The sequence below is a fragment of the Anoplophora glabripennis genome, unplaced genomic scaffold (genome assembly GCF_000390285.2).
Source record: "Anoplophora glabripennis isolate ALB-LARVAE unplaced genomic scaffold, Agla_2.0 scaffold6, whole genome shotgun sequence".
Lineage (NCBI taxonomy): Eukaryota > Metazoa > Arthropoda > Insecta > Coleoptera > Cerambycidae > Anoplophora > Anoplophora glabripennis.
In genome coordinates, this window is record NW_019416749.1 from 1,686,358 (window position 1) to 1,710,200 (window position 23,843).

Consider the following 23,843-nt stretch of genomic DNA (forward strand, 5'->3'; position numbering starts at 1 on the left):
CTTACCCTTTTTGAGTTATCTTGAAAAAGCCCTTTGTTTTATCTTTTTCCACCCTTGGCCGGGGGTTGAACAAAAAATTACTCTCACTTATTGTTATAATATACCTTAAACTAACTCATATCAAAAATTCAGCCAAGTTGTCAAAATTTCGATTTAAAGGCTTAGTTAATTGGACTATATCTGGCATTTTGCATTTCAATTAGAAATGCGTGTATAAACACATACAAATGCCAGACAAGTGTGCTGTTCGAAAATGTATAAATGAATTAAAAAATTACAAAAAAAATAACGAAAACTTGTTGGAGTTCTAATACAATTGAAGTTCTAATACAATCTTGTAGTTTTAATAAAGTACCAACACCATTAATCTATTATTTCACATTTAACAATCACAGGAACACTTATTTCATATAAATTAAAATTAGTACTTTATCTATAAAGCAATAAAAACCACCGAATTTCTGTTTTCAAATTTCAAATTTAATTGGTGATTACAACAGCATAAGTTGCAACATAACAGAAAATATGTGCAAGAAAATGTCAGACACACATTTTATGAAAATATTTTGCACGCCTATGAATTATTTCGAGAAATCGATTTTTGAAAATTATTTTTACCAGTACCAACTCACGTTCAAAAATCCACAAATGTGTAGATGTATTTTCCAATAAATTGTAAAATCAACCATGTTGTCTTGGGCCTGGTATCAAATAAAAGAATATTGCAGCTGTTCCTTATCAAAGTAGACCCTGTGATTAATCGTGAGACAAACATACCGAGTACCGCCGTATATTTTCTTGTCCCACTACATTCTCATTTAGGTATAAGGTTTCCTTCTTTCGCCTTTCATAAAGTCTTAGGGTACATCAGAAATTTCAAAGTAACGTTCTGCCACGAACGGCATTGTTATTTCTTCTATTGTGCCTTTCGACCTACCGACAAATGATTTATTTCCCTTGAAGGGCTCGAAGCCAGTGCCTAAAATCAGTGCAATAACTGAATACACACTTTTACTTATTTTATTAATAATATTTGAATTTGAACGAACACAGATTATAGTAAAAAATGGGAAGATTATATCGAAAGGGGGAATTTGAGAAATTTGCTGTCACACTTGGGAAAACGGTTATATTTGAGGCTCGACCAAAATTTTACAAGAGAATATAATACGATTAAAAGAAAATATTTGTTTATTTGTTTTTTTTAGATGGTACTAACTTTAATTCAAATATTCCTAAACTAAACAACTGTTCCATCTCTGTTTATTTCACTTACATCCGCTTTCTATTGTCCTTTGGATCTTACAAACTAAATGAGTATTAGCTTCTGGTTAAAATTATTTAACGTCATGAGACATATATTCTAATAAACCAGTCTGAATTGGTGTTTCACACCTGCTGATTTAAGGCTGTAGATATTTATCGTACATTGATACTGATACTAAATATATTACTAAAATAATTGTTCAGTTCGAGGAACTGACCTGTAACATAACCCCTAGATTAGAAAACGATAAGAAGGGACATGCTTTTCCTCAAATTCGTCCTGCCTTAAACCCCGTCCAGGTGCTTACGACTTAATTGTTGATGTCATTGTACCCCCATATGCAATTGTTTTCTAATCGGGTTCCTTAACTCCAAGGAGCTTCACAGTAAACATAAAGGTGAAGAAACTGCCCGGGAGCACATATGCCGCTGTTTTATGGTGTTTTGTGTCCAAGTGCATCGTCCTGTTAGAGGCAGGTGGCTGTAAATTCGCTTCTAAACCTGCTAGAACAACCCCCTGAACTATGATCTAACATTTTTTACTCTTATTATTTCTTTGACGTCCCCGGTTGCATCGTTAAGTATTTTTTAATTCCTGCCTGCATGTCGGTCAATCCCCCTAGTTTCAAACTAGTTTTTTGTTGAGAAAAAAATCGCCGCACCTAATGGTGCAATTTAACGGATTTGTGTTTGAGGAACTGATTAATTTCTAACAAAGGGGGGGAAAGGAAAAGTACGTTATTCTACGCAGATTTCACGCGTGTGATTAAAGCGTAAAATCTCTTAAATCGTAGGTATCTATTTATCTTTAGATTATACAGGGTGATTAAGAATTTATAAAAAAAAAATTTTAGAATGTACAGGGGACTCTTACAAAGATAATTTTGTAAAAAAAAACAAAAAGGGCAATTCCAAAATGATTTCAAATACATTTCTGCGCGGCGCTGGAAATTGATACACTGTAAAACTTGATCTTACGCAAGGTAAAGCTTAAAAAAAGAACGGAGAAAAAATTTTAAGAATTTCTTTCCCAAGGAAAGGAGTAAATACAATTTTATGTCAGCAAATTCAACTGCTTTTGCCGCTGTTGTTATTATTAATTAATAAAATTAATTTATGGTTTTAATTAATAAAATAATTTGACATACCGGATGTTACAATTGTTCAAAATTTTGTCCACTGACGTGTAAACACATTTGGGCCCGTCTTACCCCCAGTTTCTACGAACTAACACAAATGTTCTTGCTTCCTCATAACACAAATGCTTCACCATAACAAAAATGTTGTCTTGCTTCACCATAAATTAAAATATATTCATCAACTCACGTTGGGCACGTGGGCGAATGACGTTAGAGACTACAGTAGCCCAGCGATGTAAAGATTGAAAATACTGCAACTTTAGTATTTTTTTCTCGGAAACTATAAGGATTTTACAAAATTTTTTTTACGACATTGACTATATTCTTCATGACGTATCTATTCCTAATTTTTTTTTGATAAGTTGTGAATCACCCTGTTTACAATACATTGTAGAGGTAAATACAATGAAGATACAATTTAAATTGGAAATAAAATTTCTGCTAGAGGGCATCATAGAACAATTGATTTTTTCAAAATCTATCAAAACAAATGCTTTTTTGTAGTGATCATAAACTGTATGTTTGTTAACTGAAATTTGAAACGCTGATATTTCTAGATAGATGTCGCTTTCTGCTTTCTGAAGTGTTATTTTTGCAAACTTCAGTATTCTGTAGCAGCTAAACTAAGTTTAATGAAATCGTTGTTTGATTGTTTCTGGCATCTGTTTAATAAAATTAATTTATATACAATTATTATAATTAACTATTGTTACGTCGTCGCAGACATTGTAATAATATTCTCTAAATAAGTACTGTAGGATATAAAACTCTGTGACCCATTAATATAATAATACATCTGACCTACTATATTTCGTGTTCAAGGTTAGGCTGCTACAAGACCCAAGAACAGTTGTCACAACGTATTTCTTTTTCTGTTGCCCCAGGGTAAGTCGTGCAATGTGAAATTACATTGACAGGATATTTAACGTTCTAATGAGACAGAATTAAGTGGGGTTGGTTGTTACTAACTTTTGTATTCGTGTTCATAAAGTTGATCAATCGATGATCAACTTTACTGATTCAGAAAATTCAGTCAGTTAAAATCCAATCATGAAAATCCACTTACGAAGTTGCTATCGACAGGTTGTTGCAAATTATTTAAATTTATTTGACAGTTATTAAGATTTATTTCGATAGTACTACTTTAGTAGCTGCGATTTGCGAAAAAGTAATTATTAACATTTGTCAACTTCGTCAGGAAGTTAGTTGAATTTTCGATCCAAATCTCTTCCAAAATCAAAATTTGAATACTTTGGTCCACCGACGAGACTGGCTTTCCTCGACCTGCGGCGTCCCGGCCGACAGATGTTCACCGGCTGAAGATTTAATGTGGCTTAATCGGCTGCTCCATCTCGCGAGCCTGTGCAAGGTGCACCATCGAATGACGGACGTGGTACTGCGCAGCGCTACCTGCCTTATGTCTGCCACCTGCTCTGACGCAATTACCACCGTGCCTGAAATTACCTTTGACATGAACTTTCCATTAAAAGACTGAAGGACCACGCGCGCTGAATCCGCTCGCCTGGGAACCTCCCGGCTCCTGGTTCAGTCACTTTTCATGTGCTACATGAAACGGCGGATATAGGCACGGGGATGTAAAATGGCTTGCAAAACTGAAACCGAGCAGGGATCGTACCACTAGCGAAGGCGGTAGTTGCAAATTTTGAGTAATACCCTTGTTAATATATAATATAGTTAGACAGCCAATCAAAGTTAGATAGGGAAATATTATATGGCGACTCTACCATAAAATCCCTGTAAATTTAACTTTGTAATGCCTCCTTAGAGGCCTTGTGTATGGAAGCTTTATGAGCTTGTGTTTGTGAGGCCTCCGTAAAGTGGAATGGTATGGAAGCTTTAGAAGCTTGTGTATGGAAGCTTTAGGCGCTTGTGTATGGAAGCTTATCCCTTAGGATTTTCACCTCACGTTAGGACAGTGCCTGGGTGGTAGATGCTACGTGAGCTATGGGAGATTTGATTGAAAATTTTTATCTCGGTTTTGAATTATGATTTTTTTGTGTAATTTATTGTAACTTTTGTATTAATTTACTATAAATGGAACGATCTAACATATGCATATAAGACAGAAGTATAACAATTTGGAGCTATTTGGTTATTGACGTGTATGGTACATGGGTGGACGTCCGAACAAACTGCGCTGGCTTTGCAAGGATTCTAAGGTCTTGCTTTGTTTCGAAGTTCGTAAAATTTGGATCAGCATCATCTGCTTGCTGCAAGTTTTCTTGGCAATCTAAACTTCATAGGGGGATTTTCCGGAAATTTTGGAAACATGCGTGAAACTCCGTTGTTCCTCGCTATGCCTTCCTATAGACTTCATAGATCGTCTTCGACGTTCTATCTACGGTTTTGTAGTCTTGGAAGGATTTGTGCCCCGTTAAATGCTTTTAGGTGTTTTCTTCAATGAATTTCAAAACATGGGTGAAATTTGAACAAACAAATTCTCTCAATTAAAAATGTATATGATCTTTTTTTTAGGTTTTTTTTCTTCTTCATAATGCCTGCATTTTGGAGTATTTTAGAATTTTTTTTGTCTTGGTGATAATACTTGAAAATGTATTTATGACGATAGTTTTTTTAGATAAGTTTATATTATAAAAAAAGTAACTAATCTTTTTCCGTTGGAACAAAATTAGGAATCAATTACAGATCGAATTTTTAAAATAATCGATTTCTTTTCAAAATGATGAAAAAAAATCACCTCCTGACATTTATATGAACTTAGTTACATCCAAGTACAAGGCAAACTTGAATCCACCTATGACCAAGTACGCTACCAATATTTCCGGAACACTCTGTATGTCAAGTAAAGAAAGAAAAATTGACATATTCGCATATTGTAGATATTACTCCATTACCTGTATAATCTAAAATAATTTTTATTTCCTACCGTGGTATTTCGTCTTTATCTTGTACATATATTATTAGTTTTAACAAGGAAGGAACAGGTGCTGGTACGGCATAGAACAAGCGTATTTTCCCCACTACTGGCTGTTCAGGAAGAAATTACAATTATAAAAACTATGACCAACTGACGTGGCACAGAGGGTGAATTTTGTTATAGTTAATAACGACGCAGGTGAATAACACATTTAAATATTTATTTAATCGAACCAGAAAATAAGTAACATGTGGTCGGCTTATCTGGGCGATGAAATTTTTATACCACGAATCCGAAAATTATTTCATGTCGAAGAATTATAATTTTGTTTAATTTTGACTTCGACATGACAGAGTTGCGACGTTAATGTAAGTGCTACCGTACTATGGATTCCACACTCAGAAAATACATATGCCGGGTGAAAGTAAACCTTGATGCGAAGGCCGTAACTAACTGTGTTTAAGAATTCTCTGGATTGAAGAAATCGAAATATCAAGTTTCATCTCTATCTGACGAATAGAAGTGTAAAAACAAGTACACGAAGTAAACGTTAAATATATAATTATTTCTCTAGTTATAACGGGTTTCAATATTAGTAAGAATTCTACGTTAGGGTTACGCCCTGTTGACTTTCTTCGCAACCTATCGTTTACAATTTCTAGACATTCATATAATTTTCAAGAAGCGGCAGTTATTTTTACCGTCAAAGGAATATGCCAAACGGACTGCAACCGTTTGTTTATTCAGTGTCAAAAAATTTCTAAATTAATATTAATTAAGACAGTATGTAGTAAATATTATTTTAAATTAATAAATTTTAATTTTGTACTTCAGGTTTTATATTCTAAATATTGCAGTTTGTGCTTTATTATCTGTTTTTTTCGACGTCACGGTTAGATCGCACTCTGCGAAGGAAATGCAAACGATTATTTTTGTTTTAAATGACATTTTCTACAATATGGTGTAGTTCCAATTTTTTAAATGCAAAAATAATGTTTTTCATAAAATTCTAAGAATCGTAAAAACATATTTTAAAGAAAAATTAATTTTTCCCATATACCCGAAGATATTAACATTTTTGCCTTTTTGTTAATATATCCTTTGTTTTTAATTATCAAATGAGATATTTGATATCTCCACCTGATTTCAAATTACAGAGCGATATTCATTTTTGTGATATGTCCAACCACTTTGTGTGACTAGTACATATAAAAATCAAACATATTACGTATTTACAGTAAACATGCTAGTCTATTCCATGTATTACATGCTGTATAGTTATCATTTTAACATTTCTAATCTAATCACCTAGTTAAATACCTATGCTTTTTATATCTACTATGCGCCAGAATTAATTAACATTGTCACAGAGGTAATCTGTGACATTATGATCATTGTGAGATATGACTTCCTTTTTAGTGTATCCTACAGGGAAGTTCCGCAGTTTTTTTCCATATTTTTACTAAACACTGAATTATATTGTCTATTATAAAATGTGCAACTACTTCCTTTACTATCGAAGTACTGTAATGTGTAAAAATAAAGCTTTTCAATTTGAATATGGATAAGATTTGAAACATTTAAAAATAGTATCAGGTATATTGCAAACATTATACTTTATAAATAATGGTTCAATTTTTTATTAAACATATGCGTAGTGAAATTTTAATGGCAGATTTTATGTCACAAATTAAATATTCCTTTATGTATAACGTTGTTCGACTTAAAAAAGTTTTTTCTACTTAAATTAAAAAATGACACTGCTCCAGCTCCAGCAATTGTAATCAAGTTTGTAATAAAATAAATAATGCAGCTTTCAGTCGTCTACAAACGTATTATAAGTTATTCGCTATTATAATAGAGCACAAAAAGGTTCTTGCAATCGAAAATATTTTTGTTAGTTTTTCAGATTCTTATTTTTTTTTTGAAGAATATGAATTTTCAAGACGTCAGTCATACCACAATTATTAGATAACCTCAAATTATTGATTTTCTAGGCAAACAACTTTTATTTTTCAAAGGCAAATAAAAGGAATAAAATCACAAATTCAATTGCTTTAGGATACATTCATTGTGTGTTAGTAAAATTATAGTATTTTAGAATGAAGCTGGACAAGCATGAGTAAATAAATTAAAATATTAAATTACTTACCTACTACAAGTAATGATTATTTAATATTGAAGAGAAGGAATCTAATAACGGTTACAGACGATGGCAACATTTATTTGTCAAATAAATGTTTGACAATCATGCTTACGAATGTATCGATTCACACGATATAGCATTTGTTGTATGTATGTATGTTTGGCAAATATTTGACAAAAAAACGCATCATCTAGAGCCGGCTTAATAGTGCAAAAATATTAACTGGTTTGAATTAAAAAAAAATTAAACCCATCATTGCCGCTAGAGTTAAAACTGACACTGGAAATCTGGTTCTATTTTCTAATAAATATTCCCTCAAAGTTCGTGCACTTCTACATACACTAAATGTACTTTTATTTTTATTACAGAACCGCGCTTGATAGAAACATTTCCTTCCCTCATTGCAGCAGCCTGCATCTGTTCTGCAGTCAGAGGGTTGAAATTGCCATCTTCTGATAGGGCTATCGTGGATATCTGCACGATGCTGAAAACTCGACCTGCGAGGATGGAAGTTCTGGCCGCTATCATCGACAATAAAGTAATAAAACTTTCCTCGAATAGCAAAGATTCAGAGTCTCTCAGTCCGCAGTATCTCCAGACTGAGACTCCTACAGAGGTGGAGAATATCCTCTTTTAACCCTTGTTGCCAAATTTAGATTGTACGGGGTGGATCAATCTTAACACTTGGCAGATTTCTGGTAAAATTCAATGGTGAAAATCATATCCTGATACCTTGTTTCGTTTAACAGATACAGAGCATTTTTAATTTTGGCCAATTAATTAATCATGAAACTGCTGTTGAATTGCAATAAAAAAAAATATGTTGATATCTTAATGGAACGTTTTGTGTAAATATGTATATACATTATTTGAAAGCAAATTTTATGCAGATTCAAAAAACTATATATTTGTGTTGTAACTGAAAAACCGGAAATCTTAGAGAAATATCACGAACGTCACTGGGTTCTACGCAAAAAAACTGTAGGATCCACTAAAATAAAAAAATTCTCGATAAGTTTTTTGACTCCACAAAAATGTATCTTTTAAACAAGCAACACATGAAATGAGGTTTTCACCAGGTTTTTTTTTTTTTTTTCAGGCCTTATAGCTACTTTTTATCTTGACACCAATATTAGAATTCTGTGTCAGAAAAGAGATTGACTCACTCGGTACATATTTATTTATCGTTGATCTTTGCGACCAGCAAAATTGTTATTCATTTTATGGATTAATTTATTAATGGAAGTTGAATGTTTATAGTTACAAATTGCTTAACCAAAAATTAATTCTTAAATGTCAGTATGGTTTTCATATCATAAATGATCTCTTACCATTTAGTATTGTACTTAGTTTTTGCCTCTTGAAACAGTGATTTTCACTTTATAATTTTCTCGTGCGATAACTTAATTTGAAATTGTATTAATAGAATACAAAATTGAGTAAAAGTGAAGTGCACTGTATATCAAGATATGATCATGATCTCAATCACTTCTGTACATTAATGTATGTATTTTATATAAGTGGAAATTTCACATAAACTGAGGAAGTGGAAGTGATATTGATTACATCACAGTTTAGTGATATATTGTATTTTAGTTTATAACAAAAAAATTCTGTGATCTTAAACCTCTCAAAATTTGAAATTTCAATGATTTCGGTTAATTATTTATGAAATTTGTCTTTGGAATATTTTTGGTTATTATTGGTTTGTTATCTAGTCTTTAGTTTGGTGTTTGTAATAGTTTAATTTTATGTAGATCTTCGAGCAGTAAAACATTTTACGCGTATTTTGTCTTAATTTTTTGAGTCTGTATTTATTACTCGAGGATTTTATAATTTATTTTATATATATATACATAATTATAAGACCAAAGTTATTAAGGAACAGCAGTGTTCATGTACCTATTTATTTTTATATATTTGACATTGTCAATAGACTGTATATACATATTACATATACATACTACGTTTAAATATAAATTATTTTAATATTCGGTATTTTATTATTTTCAAAAAAAAAATTAATATAAACAGTCCAGTCATGAAAATTTTTAGGTGCTAATTTATTGAAAAATTGTATCATCGATATTTTTATGCCCCTTACTTAAAATACTACATTTTTTCTTTCAATTGTTTCATTGTGTAAAAAGAACAAATAAAAAGTAAAATAATTGAAATAAATTTTATATCTAAAAAAATTAAAAAGATAAACCACTACTGAAATTAAGTCATTTTAAAGATAATCCCTATATATTACATATTTTTATATGAATAAAGCTGTACAGTTGTACAGGGTGACCCAGAACTGTAAGTAGGTAGTAATTGTTTTAAACACTAGATATTGTGATTCACGTATATTTAAAATTTTTACACTAGGTAATATTATTGGACGTTATTCGTTATAGTAAGTCAGTTATATTAATAGGTAAACAATGAGAAAGCATCCACGAAACATACAACAGAGATAAATACTATGTAGTATAAACGTAGAATGAATGAATCCTGAAAATGGCTTCACGCTAAAATACTGTTAAGCTGTATTATGGTTTGTGCGCTAAACCATAGATTAAAGGTATGTTCACATGTCTCAATATAGTCACTAGCAATGATCGCAGCGTCACAGTTACCAATATTAGTCGCCCCGAAGATAACGTACCTTAAAATATGCACGTCTGGAGCCCGCCACATGCATGAGTGATCACGGATCCGTTGTCACCACTTAATCATTAAAATCCAATTGTCCATCAGTAAAGCGACTTTAGACTACCATCAAGGTCAAAACGGAAGAAAGTTAATGGTTAATATACGTATGTGGTAGAATGACAGAGATAGTACAAACTATCACGGACATTTCACGTGGATGGACCTAATTTCTGAATTTCGCACATATATGTGATCACGAATGCACGCGGATCTAGGCGCGCCGTTATTTTTGGCTTCCCGTCCATCGTTTACCCCGACCACAAGCATGGCCGGTGTAGGCGCTTTGTAGGACCTCCTCTTGCCCTGGCTGACCGCCGGCAGGGGAGCCTCTTCTGGCGCTCTTCGTATCTTGATTTTTCTTTCTTCGCTGACTTATTTAGTCCTCCGGGGGTAGTCGTCGTGAGGAGTGTGTTTTTGGGAATAGCTTGTAGCTAGGGAATGCATGCGGCCTTTGAGTTGGAGACTCGCGAGCTGGTGCGGGGATAGGGTACTTCAGGCTCTCTTGAATTCAGGCTTATAAGTATTTAGTTAGAGTTGTGTTTTGGTTTTGACAGAGAACGGTTTTGGGACTGTTCAACATAGGTGACCATTTCAGTCATAAGAACATCTAAGGCAAGATATATATTTGGGTAACTATTCTAAACTGTTTTAAAACTGTCCGCTAACAGAACCTAAACAAGCCTTTAGAGTTCACAGTTTACGTCACAGATCATGTTTAAGTTTACGTTGTTTCGTTGTAGTCTACTCCAACTAGAACTTGTTTTTAGAAATAGAACATGAATAGGGAGCTTTAGGAGATGTCACAAAACCATAGACCTTACAAACCACTAAACATATAATAGTTTTTAAACCATAAAACATATAAACTATAAGGTCTATGCATAAAACAGATTTATTTGTAATGGTAACATAGCACGGAAGTTTCTATGATAATTACTGTATGTTTTGTAGTTAATTCATTGAAATGAACGGTTTATAATTATTTAAACAACTCCCAACTTCTAAAAGACTGAAATTATCGAATCAAAATGGGTAAGTACTTATTAAAGGTGTTACTAATCTATTGTTTGTAAATAATCTTTTATCTTATCTCAAGGTGTGGCTTATCTATAATAATTTATTGAAACCTTAATCACTTCGCCAAGTACCTACCTACATATATCATTAGTCACACGAATTAGTTTCTCTTATTAATTTCATGGGTGTTAAATAATCAGTTAATAAATATGACTAGAAATCAACGTGATGTGCCACTAAGACTTTTAGAAACTAATTTAGATCATGAATTTTCTAAATCTAAGGAAAGTGTATATTCCATGCAGTCAATGTTAGAATCATTAGATGAAAGAGGTAGAGTCTACCACTAATAAGCAAATTAATAAGATGTGGATAATCATGAAACCGTCTTTCCAGGTTGCTGTGACAGGTGCCTTACACGAATTCCATATGCTACTCTCATTGCAACGATTATGTGTGCCTTAGGTGTTGTCGTATTCTGTGGTACTATGTACAGAGGTGCGACACTTGCCGTATTAATGTTTAGTGAAGTGTTTAGTATGCAGCTATTTTGGTAACATTGCTATAATAATAAAAAGTTACATTGTACATCGATTGTTTTTAGGGTAGATGCAGTTAAAATGACATTTGTCTTAATTGGTGCCTGTATGGGAGCATTAGGATTGATGATTTTAACAGTGGGATTTTTAGCTACTGGTGCCACCAGACATAAGGTCTATAGAGGCTGGGGATCAAGAGTTAGTGGACGGCTTAGTTGCGCTACGGTAAGTAGTCGCGAGATCGAATTCTAATTTGAATTGTTATCAACTTCTTAAAAAATTTTCAGTGTTCGGGTAATTTTGTTTCAGTTTCAATTTTCAAATTAATCTAAAACTTATAGAAAATGTCACTGTTGTAACTCATTGTAAGAGGAAAACATGCAATCAGCTATTTTGGAGTTATTTAAAAACAATGCCTTTTTAACTTCTTTCGTTTTGCTTAAAATATTTCCTGTCCCCTCTTTGTTTGGCATCATGTTTTAGAAACGGCCTGTTACAAGTAATTTTTTTTTTCAGTTCATGTGTATCACTTACGTTTTGCAAATAGCCTGGCTGCTGATGTTCTGCTTCTTAGTAATTGTAACTTTTGTTTTTACAATATTTTGGAAAATGTGCGAAAATCCCAGAGTTGCTTCATTACAAGATGACATCGATTTAACACAATTTTGTAAGTCTTTTTTCATTATCCTGTTAAAAACAAAATAAAATTATGTTCCTTTTCTAGATTTCATGTTCCCTGCTGGTACCAGACAAGAGCATATGAAAGTGTCTGGAGAGAGCAATGTAAAAGCATTCTGTAAAGATTATGTAGAAAAAGTTGAGTTAATGTTTATATTGGCAACTGTTGCTTCTGTACTGGTCATTCTAAGTTTGGTAAGTCAAGTTATTTCAAGAGTATGTACTGGTTTATTATTTTAAAAAATATCAAGAAGCGGTTTTGTAGAGCAGGCAGGGAAAGCTAAGCCTACTAAAAACATTTCAAGAAATGCATTTTTGATGTATAACTTTTACATTTTTTGTACACTTAATCCCTTAATATTTTGAAAAATAATTTTTTTATCAAAATCTGTTAGTGGCAGTTTTATGTAATAAGTTTGTACAATTTCAAGTTCAGTAATTGATGTGTCAGTTTCGTCATTCTTTTATTTAATTTTTTTGTTATAGGTACATTACCTTATGTGCCTTTCTGCGAATTATGCACATATCCGCGATCAGGAAAAATTTCTACAGTTCCAAGATCTCCAAATGTTGAATGATAATGACATGCTTACTGGGAAGGATAGATTCTAGGATACAGCCCAGGAAATTCACATGCCTGAAATAAGGTGGCAACATGTAACATGACATCTACACCTGCACCTACAACTATGTTGGACAAAATGTTGCAGTCGATAATTCTCAAAATTATTTTAGATTGAATCTTATCGAAGCGTTAAAAAAATCTTTATAACAAATCAAATTTTTAAATCTACTTACTAAATAGTTTTTTGTAATAAACACTAAAAAAAAATGTTTCTTCAATTATAAAGGTTTCTTATTTTTGTCCAACATAGTGCTCAGGTTTCTGTATTTCCTGGGAACTTTTTGCACATACACATTTAGAAAAATACGTACTATTTCCGTCCAAGGGTTTTTTTAGTAAAAACTTCTTTCCGATTATATTTATTATATTATTTCAGTTGAAGAAATTATTTAATTGCTTTATGCAGGATAGAAAACTTTTTTGTTAAATTGGCACAAAAAATTCATGTTTTACTTACATCTCTTGAAAATGATTCTGTTTTGCATTTGAAACATTAAAATTCTATTCTTTATTTTGAATTTTTTTGCCAAGAGAATTCTCTACGTGAGCTTTGAAATCAGCCCCTAAAAACCAGTTGAGGGTAAAGTGTAAAATTTAACTTCACAATGTCTATGTCAACAATCAGTTTTAACATAAACTAGCCTATTTTTGAACAGTAGGCGATTAATGCTCCGTGTTATACATAATATTGCTTGAGTAGAGCTCAAGTAATTAATATCAGTATTTATTTAGAGAAATAGAAAATGGAGACAAGGACTCTAGGAACGAATGTTTGTTTAAATTCTAAAATATTTAAAATTTATAAAGAATGTACTCCTTGAGTAAATAAATACTATTTTACTAAGTACCCTTTATACAAGCATCTAGTTATATTATAGTAATAAGTTAAATGTACAACTTTAGATACAATTTTTTTGTTAATCTACTCACATTTTTATTTTATATTGCACAGATTATTGATATAAGTACTTTTATATTGTGTATTAATATTAATATATTTTCATAAATTGTCCTTTTTTTACCCCTTCACATAATTAATTAGTATTAAAATATTTGAAAACGTATTAACTAATGATATTTTGGAAACAATTACATTGTTCTAGTAGTAATATAGAGCTAAAATCAGTCGATTTTCTAGATGACATAAACGATTTAGATATTTGGATGTCTATCTATGAATCTACAAAGTGTCATATTTACTCAACGCCTATTGACGTGAAACATTTGTACCTACTGTCAGGGAGCAACCTGCTAATCTATAGGTACTATTAAAGTACTACTTGTTTCCTACTAGGCAAAATAAGCTATACAGGATGTTCGAGAATAACGTGTACAACGGAAGACCACAGATTCTTGTAGACTCAAAATAGGCAGATTTAGGCTAATTCACCCATATCCGAAAACGCTTCGTTTTGCCGCTAGATGGCCTCAAAGTTCGTGAGAATTTTTTGAGTTTTGTAAATAACTCGAATACGTATTAATCGATTTTAATTATTTTTGGAGTGTGGACGTTTGAGTTAAACAGACACATTTTGATGTTATAGTGTTTTTTAATAGTGACCTGGAATACCGGGAAGTTATGGAATTCATTATTCTTCATAAAAAACATGGAATAGTCAGGGAATTATTCACAAAAGTCAGGGAATTTAATGTTTGCAACTGGAAATTTTGTGAAAACCGGCTCTGGGTTCTTAAAAAAGAAAACTATTTGTGATTTTGAAACTTTCATAAGAGGTATAAAAAAGATTATGGAGTCCAATCTAGAAAAAGTGTAATGCATAAACACCAAAAATGACCTGAATTTTCTTTTATAAGAGAAAACCTGGAAAAGTCAGGGAATTTTATATTAATTTTGAACTATGAACCCTGTAATATTCGTTCATAACTTTTTCTTCTTTTGGGCAATAATGACAACTATTTTTTATTTGATAAGTGATACCATTTGGAAGTTTTTGGGCCTCTTATAGAATTTTGATTAGATGGGTGGTTTGTGTACAAAAAAATATTTTTTATATGTCTACATTATCTTGCCACCCATATTACAATCCTTAACAAAGTGCTAATAGTCATTGATTTTGTAGGTTGACTGTAATTTCAGTTTGATCGTTGATATGATATTTCTTTTCCAAGCAGACGACATATTAGAGAAATTAAAACAAATTAAACAATAGCTTACCTATTAACACGTTGACTGCGGTACATACCTCGGAGGGTATGTACTCTTTATAAGAAATATGCGAATCTCAATAATCACATTTTTACTGTATCTTGTGGAAGTTGCAAAATCTGTAGTTTTTATAAATAATGATTTTTTTATTATTTTCTTTTCAAAACTCTGCGAATGAAAACGTTAGTATCCTAGGATATATAGTTACAGATACATGCAAATTTATAGCAATAATTGTGTTATTTTTAATTTTATAGGGTCAAATATAAATAAAATTACATATCCCCAGGGATATGTACCGCACACAGAAGAAATTTTGTTACATATCCCCGAAGATATGTATTGCAGTCACGGACAAAGTACATTGAGGTTATCTCGCAGTCAACGTGTTAATTACTAGTAAAATTATTGTGCATCCCATACTGACAATAAGAATGGAAGCTGTATACATATTTATATAATTATTTGTTTTTTCGTCATATCTGGCTATTTCTATTTTTTTTTTAATTTGTATTTTAATAAATGCGAATGAGTCATTACTTAAATTGATGAATGTAGCCCGACAATCGCAGATCAGCTATATTCTTAGAGGAATTAAGGTAGGGTAGAAGAATGTTGGTTTAGATCGATGATTGATACCAATCGGTGTTTGATCATCTCTCTACTTAATGAGGTTTTCCAGTTTTTCCTCATGCCTTCACCGAATGGTGATTAGGGGTTACCAACATAAGTTGTTCCTAAGTGCAAATGTGGCCTATCGAGTAATATGCCTCCCCCTCTCCTGTAGTAATATCTGATTTCTGGGATTTCTGGGAATCCTTGCAATTAAAATAAGGTATATCCTAAGACATATCATAAGAATATTTGTTCTTTTTATGATTTTAGACGGAGCATAACATACATATATTTTCCACAAATGTAATATAGAATTTATAATTTAAAAATGATCTTTTAAGCATTTATGCATAAAAGTAATGTTTCTGAATATAATTAAAGCCCCAAGTTTTAAAATATAAATAAAATATCTCAGAAGAATTTTAACACATCACAGAAACCATGTTTATTTTGAGAAAAGAATGATAAAACTTGAAATTAAATAAGGTTTTTCGAATAAATATTTTGCCGTAAGAGCCTCCCTCTTCATGATGCAGGATCATAAAGTTAAAATAAAAATAGAAATCTACTGCTTTAATTTGTGATATCAAGTCTCCTAAAGAATTGTTTTAATTCAGTTTAAAATATAGAACAGTCCAGCTAGGGCTGGCTACAAAGGAGGCTACCAGGGGCGCAAACTACAATTGGGCGCACTCGCAAAACCCGCAGCCTGCTATTGTATTGTTCCTCTTCCTACAATACAAATTTTGCGGGGCGCCAAATTAAAATCTTGCCCAGGGCGCTTACGACTTAGCTACAATACTGGTGGTAGAACATGTTATACTTTCTTATTGAATCGTGTTAGTCATGTAAAAACAATGTCAAAAATCTGCAAATTTTTGTTTGCCAAGAAAATATAGATTCAAAAGTATATTTTCAAAATTTTTTCTCGTGTCTCAAAATTGGAGCATTTTTTGAAAAATGTTTACATAAAAAAACTCCTATTTATTTTCAAACATACTGTTACATATTGGTCCTGACTTTAAATCCGAGTTATTCTGTATAAAAAAAGAAAAAGGACCATACCTTTACTTTTTAATGTTCCGAAAATATTGGGAGAAAACTTAAGACCACTCTGTATATGTGTCGCACTTTTATGTGCTTGTTGAAGATTTTCAAGTTAGGTGCTTCTTCTCGGATTTGCTATTAAATCAGCTGTTTTGGGTACTGACTATTGCATACTATGTTACTTATGTAAAGAATGACCGCAAAAATCGCCCGTTTTTTCAGAATTCGCAGAGAACTAAAGAAAATAGATAAAAATATGTTTTTGGTCTCATATTACTCGTTGTAAAAAATTAAGATGAGCTGAGAAGATGATTTAGGGGTTGAAAGGACACCCAAAATGAAGAATTGAATATTACCAATAAATATAAAAACTAATAGCATGTGAATTTTTCTATCGAATGATTCTTGATACAAAGATAGATTTGCATGTTGAATTAGAAAATCCAGCCTTAAGCGCGCTCAGGGGGTGGAATCAAATAGACAATCAAACCAAAAATAGAGAATATCAGAAATAATTGTAAAAATTCCAAAAAAAATATATATTAAAATAATTCACATGCTAATAGTTTTTATATCAATTGGTAATATTCAAATTCTTCATTTTTGGCATTTTTTCAACCCCTAAATAGGGCTGATTTTTTAAATTTTCAAAATACTAAAAGCTATGCTCATTTCAGTTGTTCATGACAAGTAATTTGCAACCAAAAACATATTTTTATGTATTTTGTTTTTAATACTCTGCGAATTGTGAACAAACAGGTGAAAATCACAGGTTTTTTGCGATCACTCTTTGTCTAAACAATAATCTTTAAAACCTATTTTCCTAAAGGAATAAGGGAAGTAGGATAGGAGGAATTACAGTTGCAGAAAACCTGTTGAATTTAAGTGCCAAAAAAAAAAGAGTTCCCATCAACTAATAGTGTTAGTTAACACTCAGTGTGGAAAGTAATAACTTTTACATTGAATTTAAAACTTGCAGAAATCCAAATAATAAAAAGCTGTTGTAATTTCAAAATCTGTTCTCAACATAATTTTCTCAATATACAAATAGTTAAAAAAGTAAAATGCACAACTTTATCCATATAAATTTTAAATAAATATTAAAATACGTAAATAATAGCGGAAAAATTACCTACTTAATAAAAAAGTTAATCATTTATTCTCAATATTCAATAAATTTTGTATGTGTTCCTCAAGTAAACTTGCTAGATGATGTCTTTTGAACCTCAGCGACTCCTTAATGATCAGTTTAATTACCTGCACTTGAATATCGGCTTCACCTTTCAACGTTTTTATGGTACCGAAAAGTTCTGTAAAATTTTTTCCCGGTCTACGCACTAGTCTATTTAAATTTTTCCTAATTTCAAAGTTCTGATGTTCAATTTCCTTTTCATCTTCTTCATCTTCCGCTTCAACCTATACAAACAAAGCGATTTTATATTAGACTGTAATCAGTAAACAATACAGGGCATTCCAGTATTCCGTGTAGATGCAACATAATAAATTCTTAAAGTTAAAGATGATTTTAATTACTTACCTTTATCCAAAGCCACCTTGCTTAGCCTTTAAAGGGTGTCAACATTGGAGAAAATATGTTGTTTTTAAATAACTTTTCAGAAATGTGAAAAATACAAAAAAAAAATTAAAAAATCTTATGAAATGAAGTGGAATGAATGGATGTGGCCATGTCCAAAGCTTCTGAACTGTCGATTCAAAATGTAATTTCATTGTAACAGCTACCTTTAAACTGGTGCGAGAATGGAATGAGTTACTTGTCACTTATCCTGTTCTTGCACCACATATGTCCTGATTTTTTGAACACGTCATTTGTTCTTGACAGTTTTTGGATTTATTTATGTTAATAAATCATAAGTATAAACCCAGCTAATAATTTTGTATACGTAAAAATTGAAAGTTACACTTATTTAGCCAAATGGTTTGCTAAATTTGACACTCTCTAATGAGTGAACAGAGCAACCTTGGATAGAGTTAAAAGTTAAATCGTTTTAATTTGACTTCAACAATCTACGGCTGGTCCTTGTACATGAAATATTGGAACATCGTGAATCATTAAGAAATACAGTAGAAATAGTTTCACACTTACCTTAACTACCCCCTCTTCTATATTACGATTATTTACCGAAACACTATTATGATTTATGTTCGCTTCTTTAAGTATCTGAGATATTTGTTTATCGTCGGGTGCGGAAAGACTCGGATAAAAGTCATTTAATGAGTTAGGTTCTATGGTGTTCAACATACTGTAGGTAAAACTGTTTGCATTAGCCCGAACATTATAGATGACGTCACTGATACCGTACGATGGCACTTCTTGAAACTGTTGTGTTGGTGAAGGAGATCTCGACCTTTCACTTAAAGGACTCGCAGAAGGGCTTTCTAAACCATTAACAATTAAGTTGGGAGGTTCATCAAACCTTGGCAGTTCTTTCTCAATGGCATTTAACCTGAAATTGTATCATTATTATTATTTGTTAAACCTTTCATTGCGGGAACTGCAAAAAAAAATTATTATCGACAACCATGAATATTAATTTTAACGGATTTATTGAAATGTAGGGAAAAATCGGTCGTTTAAAATATTCGAATATTATTCTTGATTGGGACTGGTCACTTACGGTTATTCACTTTGCAGTCGCAATGAAAGTTTTAATGGGTACAGAATATCGATTAAATTTACTTACCATGGTACAGGGGACGGAAGCGGTGAAGATGTAGGACTTTGAAGAGGTGTTGAATCGGTGCTAGGCCTAGTATACCTGAATGTCTTTGGAAGAGGACCAGGTTTCTTTTTAGTGGGCAGGCGCGATAAATTATCACTGGGATTTGGTCTTTTATTGTTTCTGTTTGTCCCAGTTGGAGACCCTACCAAATCTATATCGGCTTCATCGACCTAAATAGTACAGTTATTAATACAAATTTATACCATTATTTAAGATTTTCTTCGTTCAGGTGACTAAATAAACCACCTTTCATTTCCATTATTTTAACTCTTTAATCTTATAGAAATTTTTTAGCATTCCCGAATATTGATAAAAATTTTAAATATGAAACAAAAAAATTATTATTCCTACCATCATCCTCTTGTCAATTTTGAATGGATTTCCAAACATGTGCTGTCGTACTGGCGTTGATTCGATCTCCCGCAGTTGCGGAGTTTGTTTCTTGAGGTACTCCTGGTAATTGCCCATCTGAGATATTGGCAGTGAATGGGCACTATCTTGGTCTAATGTTGTGCAGTCTGGTTGTAAGAAATTATTCCTCATTGTAATAACCTAGAGGTTGGATAAGAAAAGTAAAACAAAACTGAATTATGCAACTTGTACTTTTTCCATTGTACAATTCAATTACCATTAATAAAAATTAAACAAACCAAAATATATGTGGTTCTACATAATAGTTCCAAGAATTTGAATATAAAAAAATTATTGATTACAAGTCTGAACTTTCAGCATCAGTTTGAGCTTTTATGAAATGTAGACAGTAATTTTTCAATGATTGTAAGCACCATAGAAAATCTCCTGGTGTTTATATGTTATTGTGCTTTCATCTCTTCAAGCCAAATAAGCCAAAATGACACCTTTTTCATTGAATTTTCATATTGGAGAAGAGAAAGAAGTTGCAGGGAGAAATGTCTATGGGGGTGAGAAACAGTAAACATGTTGTTCTTTGTTTAAAAACTGTAGCACTATGAGAAGGTGTTATCAACAACATGTTTTTGATAGTTTTCTTTTGATACCTAAATAATGCACAAATAGTTTATTCCACTCGGTACGATTGTCAACGAGAAGTTTTTGAATGTGATTTAAAAAGGATTCAGAGAAAATTTGAGGTGTGGGACCTGAGATTTGGATAAACGAATGAATGTTGCACCATGACAATGCACTTGCGCAGACTTGGCTCGTAATGAGAGTTTTAAAATAATCACTGTGGGATACTCTTTATTTGCCAGATCTTGCCTTTTGCAACTTTATCCTCTTCAACAAAATGAGGCTTGTTTTGATTCTATTGAAGAGATCAAAGCAGATTTGCAACACAAACACATTCATACTTATGCTAAATTAAAAAAAAATATATATAATGGTTAATTTAAAATCAAACGTTAACCAAGGACTGAAAAACCTGTCTCAAGAGATGTAAATTTTATAGTACATATTTTTATACTTACTTGATGAATTAGTTTATGCCTGGGTATGTCAAACGGATTTTTAAAGCTTACATTTTGTCGTTCCTTGTCTAGCGTACATGTCCAACTATTACCTTGCTCTAAAATTTGATCCCTATGGGAAGCAAATTTATCGACTAACAGCGGGTGACTTATCAAATCTTTATTTAAGGTCACTTTTGGAATTACTCTAATTTGCTCAGGGTTGTTGAAATTTATTTTTAAACCATTCATCTAATAAAAAAAGGGATAAAAATAATTTTAGAAACTGATTGATTTCCATCTTTAATAAATATACTGAACGGGAGAAGCTAAAACTCACATTTGTTTGTCTCTGTATAATTTCACTACACATTTTATCATATTCTACTTTTGCCTGATTTTTTAATCTCTTCAAATAATTTGAAACAGAATAACTTAGGCCATTTTCAGAGTTTTCAGGTATCAAAGTTTGAGCCAAAGCCACAGGTGTACCTAAAATTACGATAGTAACTTCTTCGTTCAATAAAACTGTTATAATAACAAACCCATTTTGGTTAAAGCTCTCCTCAATGGTACCGCATAGTAAGCTGGTAACGTCCTAATATAATTTTGAAATTGGGCTCGCCATTCATTAGTTGGTTTCCATCTGTGAATCTAAATTTGTTTTCATGAATTTTTACTGAAATTTCAGACTGACGAAATGATAAAAATGATTTTTTCCCATTTTTAGATTGATTAATAAACAATTTGATCTTAATGCTTACCTTAAAAAGTTCGTCTAATAAAGGAAGAAGAACTGGATAATTATAAGGCATGACAAATAGATTGACGCAGGTTAAATTCGTACTGGCTTTCAGATAACCGAATGGGTGTCCCACTTCAGAATTTTTATAACTATTTGCAACGAATACCTAAAAGCTTTAATTATGTAAACTATATTTGAAAATTCAAATTAGAATCTTACACTTACTTGCCAACAAGTTTTAGGTTGCTTTCTGGACAAAATGTATTGCGTTAGTGGAGACGGTTCTAGCTCGTACTTATCAAAAGGTAAATTTTCAATAACTAGCGGCTCAGAATTTGAACAAGCAAATTTTATATTTGGATGTGCAGATCGAGGCGGTAAAACTGAAATTGTTACTTCAGGCCAAAATGACTCCGGAATAGGCCAGTAACCTAAATGAAACATGTTTAGACTTAATTAGCCTCATATGTAGATATATACATACCGACACAATATGCTTTATTTGTTTTAGGTACATAAATCATTTTTCGACAATTGTACCAAGAAGTATTTATCGGAACATTTAGAATTCCAATTCTCTCATTGCTTTCATTATATTCCCCTTCTTTCAATACCTCTTCTTTGCCATCTTCTTTTTCGAACTGAGGAGGAGGAGGATCAGGACCAATTTTTTCAAAATTAATCACAACACCATTTTGCACCTAAATTAAATCTGTCAATTATATCTGAAGTTTAAATTGTTTCTATTTATGTAACTTGTTAAATGACTTCCTAGGCAAATAATGAAAAACTAACAAGGCCTTATTTCATAAATTGCAGTAGGATCCAGTAATTAACTTACCTTTTGAACTAAACTATCAATGCACTGATTTAACATCCGATGTGAAGTAATACAATAAGAACGACCACCGGTTACTTCACACATTGCATCTATAGGACTACTATCACTAGGAACTAAGCCTGTGTCCCTTTCAACAGCTGGTGTACCTGTAAATATAAGATTAGAATATCTTATTAAGCACAATTGAAAATATAAACTATTATTTATATTTATTTCTTAACAACCTGTTAGCCTTAAAACTAAAGCAAATAATCTTTGATCCCATCGAAATGGTTCCCGAGTCATTTCAGAGCCAGGTATAGGAGAATTCATAGGTAAATTAAATTCTTCTTGTACACCTCCAACTATAAAAAATATGTTTCACCTCCACATCAAATAATTAAATACATGTTTAAGATATTACCTGTAGTCAGTTTACCACCGTCAGTTATTAATACAATAACAGCTGTCTCTAAGAAAAAAGGACACCTTCCTTGCCCATAGGTATCAATTCCAGAAGTCATTCTGTTGATATTTAAAATATCAAAAGCTTGTTTTACAGCTACACCCATTGTTGTTAATGAATAGGCCTGTAAATTTTTTAATTCATTCATAAATGTGGCTAAATTTTCTTTCCATCCTAAAATATAGTAAATAGTTTTGAACAAAATTAATCACCGTTATTCAGAAAATATAACCTGCTTTGATATTATTAGGTGATTCTTCGAATGTTAACAACATGTATCTATCAATTCGACTATCTATACTTCTTTGCCTAATTTTAACAAAAGTTTCTACTGCAGACTTGGCGACGTCTAATAGTGTAGTTCGACCACCTATGTAAGTTCTACAAAAATACATTAAAAGATAACCTTTTTATTGAAACGTTTCATAGAAGCAAAAATATATTTTACCTTTGTAACATAGACGCCGAAGTATCTATTAGGAACACAATTATAGTCATTTTGAACTAAACTATCAATTTTTACAATTTCTTAAAACTATATGCATAACATAATCTTAACTAACATATAAGTAATAATTTATACAACACCTATATGCCTGTCTGTGGCCCAAGCTGTCAGCACAACCACAGAACCAGGAACCAGGGGCTGCTCACTCTCTCTTCTTTAACAAGTCTGTGTCCTGGTACAGCAACGCGTCGTAAGGCACGCTGATGATGTTATTACAATTTAATTTTCGTCGTTTAAATCTGTGTATTCGTGTGAATGGTAGATGTTTTCATAAAATCTGTCTCCGAATTATTAAAAT

At 32.0% G+C, this 23,843-nt stretch overlaps 3 protein-coding genes across 5 annotated transcripts in view; 2 read left to right on the forward strand and 1 right to left on the reverse strand.

Annotated features, from left to right (window-relative positions):
* Window positions 1-8,172, forward strand: part of LOC108911534 (G1/S-specific cyclin-D2-like) — a 28,605-nt gene extending 20,433 nt beyond the window's left edge. Inside the window, exon 4 of the mRNA XM_018716506.1 lies at window positions 7,819-8,172. Coding sequence (XP_018572022.1) covers window positions 7,819-8,087 — 269 coding nt within the window. The 3' untranslated portion in view covers window positions 8,088-8,172. The remainder of the gene's footprint in view (window positions 1-7,818) is intronic.
* A 2,859-nt stretch (window positions 8,173-11,031) lies between these two features.
* LOC108911303 (neuronal membrane glycoprotein M6-a) lies at window positions 11,032-13,985 on the forward strand. 2 transcript variants are annotated; one of them, XM_018716219.2, is made up of 6 exons: window positions 11,032-11,185; window positions 11,567-11,723; window positions 11,775-11,934; window positions 12,226-12,376; window positions 12,434-12,582; window positions 12,874-13,984. In XM_018716219.2, exons 1-6 carry the CDS (start codon window positions 11,182-11,184, stop codon window positions 12,997-12,999), a joined length of 747 nt encoding a protein of 248 aa, XP_018571735.1. In that variant the 5' UTR covers window positions 11,032-11,181; the 3' UTR covers window positions 13,000-13,984. The 2 variants fall into 2 exon arrangements, with proteins under 2 accessions (XP_018571735.1, XP_018571727.1); XM_018716211.2 differs by lacking the exon at window positions 11,032-11,185 and adding an exon at window positions 11,282-11,503 and having other exon boundaries at window positions 12,874-13,985.
* Window positions 13,986-17,981: 3,996 nt separating this feature from the next.
* LOC108911320 (integrator complex subunit 6) lies at window positions 17,982-23,628 on the reverse strand. Of its 2 annotated transcripts, none has more exons than XM_018716239.1 (15): window positions 23,486-23,628; window positions 23,270-23,418; window positions 22,996-23,211; window positions 22,817-22,936; window positions 22,593-22,738; window positions 22,236-22,452; window positions 21,977-22,182; window positions 21,771-21,917; window positions 21,552-21,660; window positions 21,347-21,498; window positions 21,028-21,258; window positions 19,934-20,134; window positions 19,544-19,752; window positions 18,946-19,306; window positions 17,982-18,257 (listed from the first exon to the last, which is right to left on the reverse strand). In XM_018716239.1, the coding sequence occupies exons 1-15, from the start codon at window positions 23,533-23,535 to the stop codon at window positions 17,994-17,996; spliced, it is 2,778 nt and encodes a 925-aa protein (XP_018571755.1). In that variant the 5' UTR covers window positions 23,536-23,628; the 3' UTR covers window positions 17,982-17,993. The 2 variants fall into 2 exon arrangements, with proteins under 2 accessions (XP_018571755.1, XP_018571747.1); XM_018716231.1 differs by having other exon boundaries at window positions 21,971-22,182.
* Window positions 23,629-23,843: the final 215 nt, after the last annotated feature.